At 45.0% G+C, this 8,487-nt stretch overlaps 1 protein-coding gene across 1 annotated transcript in view; it reads left to right on the top strand.

Moving 5' to 3' along the window:
- Window positions 1-3,253: 3,253 nt before the first annotated feature.
- The window catches only part of RIMKLA (ribosomal modification protein rimK like family member A), a 34,128-nt gene continuing 28,894 nt past the window's right edge, over window positions 3,254-8,487 (top strand). Inside the window, exon 1 of the mRNA XM_023221585.3 lies at window positions 3,254-3,559. Coding sequence (XP_023077353.1) covers window positions 3,397-3,559 — 163 coding nt within the window. The 5' untranslated portion in view covers window positions 3,254-3,396. The remainder of the gene's footprint in view (window positions 3,560-8,487) is intronic.

Below are 8,487 nucleotides of genomic sequence, written 5' to 3'. Positions count from 1 at the left end.
TTAATAGAGACAGGGTTTCTCCATGTTGGCCAGGCTGGTCTCTAACTCCTGACCTAAAGTGATCCGCCCACCTCAACCTTCCAAAGTGCTGGTATTAGAGGCGTGAGCCACTGTGCCCAGCCATCTATTCTCCTTTCGATCCTCCTAATATACCCCCAGTTTTTCCCCAGTTCCATCCACCTCTACATGGCCATATGCTTGGAGGAAGGGAGTCTAACTCCCAGCCCCAAGGAATGAACCATAATGAAACTAAGCCATTCATGAGTTTCCTTTTCTTTGCTGGTAACTGGCTTAGACGTGGGCATATGAAACTGGAAAGTTGGCTTGAGGGCTTCTGAGAAAAGTTTTCCTTGCAAGATTAGAAAAAGAGACACACAGGAAGAAACAGTCTCTCTGCTTCTGCTGGACATTGTGTGTATGTGTACACCAGCCGGAATTGTGGCAGCCATTTGGTAGCGATGAGGGGCACTAGCCCGAGGCTGTCAGAGTGAATATGGAAAGAGCCTGGGTCACCGATGATGAGGCGGGCAGATCACTTGAGGTCAGGAGTTAGAGACCAGCCTGGCCAACATGGCGAAACCCCGCCTCTACTAAAAATAAAAAAATTAGCAGGGTATGATGGCACATTCCTGTAATCCCAGCTACTTGGGAGGCTGAGGCAAGAGAGTCAATTGAATTTGCGAGGTGGAGGTTGCAGTGAGCCAAGACTGCACCACTGCACTCCAGTCTGAACAACAGAGTGAGACTCCGTCTCCAAAAAAAAAAAAAAAAAAAAAAAAGGAATCCTAACCTACCTACCTCCAGGTTTCTTGTTATATGAGATAATTCATTTTCCTTTTTGTTTAAGACAGTTGAGCCTGGAGTGGAGGGGAAAATAATGAGTTTAGCCTAGTGACATTGAGGTGATGGCAGAACAGCATCCTTTTAAATCCTAAAGCTCAGGGAACATCAAGGTTAAATTTGAATTTGAGAGTCACCTATGGAGAAATATTCCATAAAGTAATACATCTTAGAAAGCAGATCTGTACCTGGAAAAGCTGCCTCTGTGCTTGAGGAATTCCAGTGACATAAGAGAACATTGCACCTACATGTGTAGTCATTTCCTAACTGGATATGCTATTGTTCCAGGTCTTTGTGTCCCATCTGGAGAAGGGGAGATCACAGAGGTGGTAGTGAGCTCCTGGTGAAGGAGTTCAGAGAAAGTGATTACAACATCTGGATCCCATCCTCAGATTCTGCTCTCCTCAAGCCTGGCTTTTATGGACCTTGATAGCCATTTGCAGTTAAACATTCTAGTCTAGTGTGGATAGCTTTGAAAATGGGTTATAAGTAACTTTTGAATTCACTGACTCATATCTTTTAGTAAATTACCATCCCAGAAAATCAAGGTTCTGATCATCTTATAGACATCCTATGAGCGATACTATAGAAGCCTTAAAGGAAGCATCACATTCTATGGGTGATACTGTAGAAGCCAGGGTCAAAAAATATATAACATGAAATATCAAGGAAAAGGCCAATGTAGAACACAGAGGTTCTAGTGCCCAAGCTTAGGAAGTGTTAAACAAAAATTATGGGAGGGCCATTGTTTTGGACTGAGCTTTTGCACTAGGCCACAACAGACCAGAACAAACCAAATCGAGTCCCTCCTGCTAAATGCCACATAATCAAACTTGACATACATCCCACAACAGACCAGTTTTTCCTGAAAACAGGAGATTTCAGTTTACTTGAGTCAGAATAAGGAAGTCCCCTCTGCTTTAACCCTTACCAAAAAAGTAACCCAAAGTAGCCTGATGTTAAGCAATCAGCTCTTCTTCCATTGTTCTGTTTCCTTGTTCCCCTCTTTTAAAACCCATTCTTCCCCCATTGCCCAGAGGAAGCTCTCATCCTGTTTTGTGGAATGGAGGCTACCTTAATTCATGAATCTCAAAAGCCAATTCAATCTATAACTAAATTTGTAATTTTGCCTTTTGCCATAAGATAGTTTTGAAAGTTACTAATCCATAGGGCACTACCGTTACTTTAAGAAAATACATTCCTAGGAGGGGGGAGGAGATATTTTGCAACATCAAAAGGTTTACTTAAGATTGCTTGAAAATTTATTTTTGAAATTCCAGTATACAGAACTTTCCTACAGGCTCATCTTAGTGAGTAAATGCACACACCTGTACAATATTTACAGTGAAGCCTGTCTTCCCTGAGACTAAACTTACCCCATTTCTAAGTTGCCATTGCTGGGTCTACCTTGAAACTACTCTTGCTTCCCTAAGCCAAAAAAGACATATTTTAATGAACTGGAAGAGCAAATGCAGTCTCCAAATATGGCTAACTTCAATCCTGCAGTTATTTAGACAGGAAAATCTGGCTTCAAACACTATTGTCTGCAGGCAGAGTTTGCAATTGGCCAGGACCAAGGACAGTGTTTAAAGATGACTCAGTTGTATGGCCTGGGGAGAGCCGGACCGGTGAAGGAAGACCAGCCAGTGGTCCTTCTAACTGAAAAGGATGCTAGGTCAGTTTTTTATGACTTCGAGGCTATGAAGGCTCAGACCTGCTGCAACCTAGGAGTGGGTGTCCAGTGTAAGAAAATCTGAGACCCCAAGAAATGCACCTTCAAATTATCTGAATGGGAGGTGGGTAAGACTCAACTTCCCCCTCTCCTACATTCTCCCCCGCCCCTGTGGGGCTTACAGGCTAGGATTTCGGCAGAGAAATCCCTCTTCTTCCATGGCTTTAGGGTCCAATTGGGGACCTAGTCGTGTGACCTTCCCCAGGCCCCAGAATCTCCTTTGGGACGTCCCCAAGGCCCTCCCTGTCTGGGGCTCAGCAGGCGTCCGCCTGTGTAACCAGCCCCCGAGCGCTCGGGATCGCCATAGAGACGCATCCGCCGCCCACTGCGCATCGCTGGCCGGTCAGCTAGGAAACCCTCCGAGCCGCACTGGGCCGCCGCCCCGGCCCCTCCCGCTCCTGCTGTCCCACCCTAGCCCGCAGCGCCACGCCCACCGGGGGTCCGGGGCCTGCCGGGGCTGCCCTCCTCCGCCTCGCCTGCGCCCGCCGGCGGCTCGGTCCCCGGAACCCCGGAAGCCCAGGTCCTTTCCCCCACCGCCGCAGGACCCCGACCCGCTGTCCTTTCCCAGCGCCGCCCGCCAGGGCCGCCTCTGCAGCCGCCAGCGCCCGCCGCTGCGCGCTGATTGGCTGGCGGGGCCGGCGGCGGCGCTGAGTGGCCGGGCGGATTCGCTGGGTCAGGGCTGCAGAGGCGCCTGGCGCACCCGCGGGAGCTGAGCCGCGGCGCGCTCGCCCCGGACGCCGGCCGCCCCTCCGCTCGCCCTGCTGAGCGAGCGGCCCGGGGCGCCGAGGGGTCCGCGCCGCGCGGGGCGCACCGCCCTGGCCGCCATGTGCTCCCAGCTCTGGTTCCTGACGGACCGGCGCATCCGCGAGGACTACCCGCAGGTGCAGATCCTGCGCGCCCTCCGGCAGCGCTGCTCCGAGCAGGACGTGCGCTTCCGGGCGGTGCTCATGGACCAGATCGCCGTCACCATCGTCGGCGGCCACCTCGGTGAGCGAGGCGGGCCCCGGGAGGGCAAGGGAGGCGCGCCGGGGTCCATGAGAGCCGGCCGGGTGGGCGAGCTCGCCAGGCCTCCCGCCCCGGAGTCTCCTTCAGGCCGGCACACCAGCCGCACTCCCGCTGCGAGACCTCTTGGGGTTGGAGAAAGCCGCTAACCTTCATAGCTTCATTAACCACCACCACCTGCCCCGAGGCCAGGATTCGAGAACGCGATTTAATTTACTTAGAGGACTTCATTTTGTGAGAAACCCAAATTCACCTGAAACCGCCCGGGTGTCCGAGGAAAATCAGGCTGTTAAACCCCAAATTTGCAAATCCTGCTCGCATCAATACCTTGACAGTTCAGACTCTGAGGTTTCTAGAAACCCACAACAGATTTACAAAATTACGATTAAGATGACTGTTATAAAAAAGTTTTTTAGGAGTGTGTGAGCAGCAGTAATGTGCACCACATAGAATATTATTTCCAAACTAGAAAGCCACATATGGGGGAAATCTGAGAAAGATTTGGAGTCACTTCTCGAGTGTAAAGTGGGAGTGTAGACCTTTGAAGGATTTAACTCATCCTTCTCCCTAGCAGCGTTGAATTCTGATTCCAGAAGAGTCGGGATTTCAGGTTCAGACAGTTCTGGCCTCACTGATCACTCCACTGCTGTGTTCAGGAGACTTTTGTGGGTAAGACATGGTTGTCATCTGTGGGTTTGACCTCAAAAGGTTAATTATTTTTTCATATATCCTTAATACAGGCCTCTCTGATTTAGGAATCCCTGACGCAGAAAACTCCCTCTGGCTTGCTGTTTGAGTGTCTCTGGGGCTCCATTGGAGGCATCTAACCATTTCAGGGAGTCCAGGACTCAAAAGGATTTGCGCCCAGTTCAGGGTGCACCTTGGGTTATTGTTCGCATTATTTCACTTGATCTTAGCCAAAAGGCCGAGAAACGATTGCTGTTCGCATTATTTCAACAATTATTTCTGGTTAAATAAGCTCGTAATTTGCTACTTTGCTTTGGCAGGGGAAAGAATTTCGAATTCGGAAAGACTACTTCCAAGTGAGATTTTGAATATGACCTGTTTCTGAGTGGAATATAGCTGTTATATATTTTTTCATCCGTAAGTTTATTGAAGTCCCCTCATACTTAATATCAGATTGTATATCCTGTTGGAGAAATATACCATAAACATTAGGTACTTTACATTTAATCTACAACAGTGTCTTTCAGCTGCAACCGGTACCCTCTCTCCTTGATTTATTAAAACTCTCACAGTTAATGTAGAAGTAGAATTCAGAACAGGGAATCTGCAGACGTGGATTCCTATTACAGCTTTGCAGTTAACAAGTATCTTGGCTTTGCTTTGGGCAAGCCACTTTATGTCTTTGAATCTCAGGATTCTCATTTATAGAAACTAAAGGTTAAGGTTCCTCTCACTTTAAATTTATGTGTTTCAGTATCATATTTAAATTATATAATCTGTTGTATTTCACCGACCTAGATTAACTAACATGTTCATCTTTCTACCCAGGATGAACTTTTTGCTTATTTATTTTACAGCTTGTAAAGATGTCTCTTTTTTGAGATACAGTAGCCAAATTCCACATCACCTTCAGGTTGTAGAACCGTCACAAATTCTGTAACAGCAAGAAAATGCTCTGTATCTAAAACCGCATTTTAAAGAATCAGCCCTAGAAAAAGATAAAATTAAATGCTAGTGCCACAGGAAACATTCAAACCCTTTTGTTTAGTGTCTTAAATATTAATGGAATTCGTATGTGAAAATACCTTAATCTATTCACAAACCAGGAGTTCATTCATTTTTTTTTTCTCTTGCTCAGGCTGGCGTGCAATGGCGCCATCTTGGCTCACTGCAGCCTCTGCCTCCCGGGTTCAAGTGATTCTCCTGTCTCAGCCTCCTGAGTAGCTGGGATTACAGGCATGCGCCACCTCGTCATTTTTTTTTTTTTTTTTTTTTTTTTTTTTTTTAAGTACAGACAGGGTTTCACCATGTTGGTCAGGCTGGTCTCAAACTCCTGACCTGAGGTGATCCACCTGCCTTGACCTCCCAAAGTGCTGGGATTACAGGCGTGAGCCACTGTGCCCAGCCCATTCTTTTTAACTACAGGAAAATCTACACAGCTATTTGCCTGGTCGATGGAGAAATTGAAGACAGTTCTTTTTTGATGCAGTTTTAGTTTTTGTTAATTCCAAGGTAGCCCACACACATCACAAAACGTAGAACAAAACTATTAGATCACCAATTCTGCTGTCCAAAGCTGTCCAAAGATTTGTTATGGAAGCAGATTAATTAAAGCACAAGTGAGTCCCATGAGAATGACCTTGTTGGCTTTGTTCAGCGCTATAATGGTGGCTAGAATAGTGCCTTGCACATGGTAGGCTCTCAATACATATTTTTTTGATGAATCAGGATATGATCTCTGGTTCTCAGTTTCTTCTGTAGTCAAACTATAGAAAACCCTTGGCAATTTGCTGAGCCAAAGTATTTCTCGAAAAAAATTCCAGAATTCAACTTGCGTTGAAATACAGAAATATGTAGTTATGATGATATTGATACTATTTACTGTTTGAGAATTATAGAATGTGAGAGCTGGAAAGGATTTTCAGATCATCCATTCTAATTCCTTCATTTTACAAAGAACCTGAAGCTCCAAGAGGTGAAGTGACTTCCTCAATGCCATCCAGCTGGTTAACAGCAAACCTAAAGTTAAAAAATTTGGTCTTCTAATTTCTAGCCCAGTGATATGGAATAAGCTTCCTTTAGGATGTCTGTAGCCTATAGTACCTTTCTCAGAAGATGTGGAATTGAAGTGAATTGAGTTATGTTGAGGCTAGACAGTGACTTTGGAACGTAATTTTATAATTTAGGAAGTTCAGGTATCACCTTTAGAAAGCCTTTGTGCTTTCACTCCTTTTCATTGCTTCTTTATGTTAATTTAGGAATATGGTGATGGAGTCGATTGGGGCAGGTATGGGCGGTGCCTCAGCCAATTGCTTAAATTCATTCCTGAGCTTTTCTCCCTGGAGGCTAGTGGGAGCCCAAATCCAGGGCTTAGAGTTTCAGGTTATATCTGGAAATAGGATTCAGACAAGAGATTATAAGTTTTCATGATTTTTATTTTTAATCTAGTAATCTGAGTGGGGAGACAGTGGGGAGAGGAAAATGATCTTTAGGTGACTGAAGCAATCCTGTAGAAAACAGCCTTCCTTCACTCTTTGCTGGGTGTAGCATTATATGAAAATCATGTCCATTTTTAGAAACAGCAAGTTCTTCATTCATTTAACAAATATGTACTAAATATCCTCAACCCTAGGGATAAAGTGATGAACGTGACACCAGAATGCACAGATTAATAATAATGGTCATAACTCTCTCTCTCTATATATATATAGTGTTTATTCTGTGCCGGGCATAGGTGTAGCTTCTTTTTACCTATTAGCTCTTCTAAATGCCAATAAGGATATATGGGAATATAGCACCAGCTGGGAGTCAGGACCAATACTCAGTAATTCTGGTCTAAACACTGTCTCCTCTCTTCCACTCTATCCTTTGCATTGGTCTACACTGATTTCACCATGCCTGTCTGTGACTCCAGACCTTGCACTAAAATTCCCTCTGCCTCGGATGCCCACTGTTCCCTCCCACATGGTTCACCTTTATTCATCCTTCAAATCCAGCACAAGTCACTTGTCTCTAAAAAGGCTTGCTTGAGCTCCTTTCTCTGTCCCCAAGTAGTCCCTCTCTTCCATCTGCTGCCAAATAGCTTTGTCCATACCTTTTAAAATAGCACTCATCATATTTTGCTATAATTTGTCTATTTATACAATTTATATTCCCCCTCCCTCTGAAGAACCAGGATTCCTCAAATGTGTGCTTCGTAACTGGTACATAGTAGGCCTTCAGTTAATGTTTGTTGGATGACTGAATGAAGTGTCTTAAAAGCTAATTTGAAGTATGTGAGACTTACTGCAATGAGCTAAGGAGCTTCTGTGTGGGGGAGATCATGAGGAGATGTGTAAATGAGGACAGATTCACTAGGAAGAATTAAGTTATTTGTCCACCCACAGCTCTGTATGATTAATTGGCTCAAGAAACAAGTATAGTAACAAACTCAGGGACAGATACCCACCAAGACATAAAACGAGTCTGACCTGGAAATGAGGTTGTGTTACTGTTTGTCTCTTAGGAGCAGGATGATTCAGCATTCCTTCCCTTACATTCAGAGCTAAAACGTTGGTAGCTAAATGGCAAATTCTAGGTCAGATTCTTTAAATCAGGTGTTCTTGGATCCTTTTACTTGGGTCTTTGTAGTAATCAGGTGAGTCAGATTTAAAAGAGTTGGGAATGGGTGGATTCTGACTACATTTATATAAGGAAATAGTCTTACCTTAGATCACTAAAAGGCAACCAAAGGCTCACAGAGAAAGGATGGACTCCCATCACTGTGCAAGAAGACACTGGCAGGAAAGAGTACCATGCTAACTTTCGTGCAGAAAACTTGATCTTTAACTTCAGTTCCTGCTAAAGGCTTGTGCCCGACATCTTATAATGCACATGATACCACTGTACCACACTCGTGGAAGGAACGGTCAGGGAATGAGTACAAGCACCTACCATATATTTCCAAATAGACGTGAGTGCTGCATGGATGTGCTTTACCCCTTGGGTCCACATTTATGTCTGTAGGCTCACCGCAAGGGCTGAGAGTGGGATGGATGTTTAGTTTATGTTTCTAACAGGAGTTTTTACACCCCATGAACTATGTTAGGAAGAGTTTTAGAACCAGTAGATGAGATCCTTCATGGATCTCGAAGCCCTGCTCCTAGATTTCCTTTCCTTTTCTTCTTCTTCTTCTTCTTCTTTTTTTTTTTTTTTTTTTTTTGAGACGGAGTCTCACTCTTGCCCAG

The sequence above is a fragment of the Piliocolobus tephrosceles genome, chromosome 1, assembly GCF_002776525.5.
Source record: "Piliocolobus tephrosceles isolate RC106 chromosome 1, ASM277652v3, whole genome shotgun sequence".
NCBI lineage: Eukaryota > Metazoa > Chordata > Mammalia > Primates > Cercopithecidae > Piliocolobus > Piliocolobus tephrosceles.
Note: the sequence above shows the minus strand (reverse complement) of the source record. Positions and strands in the feature narration are given on the sequence as shown.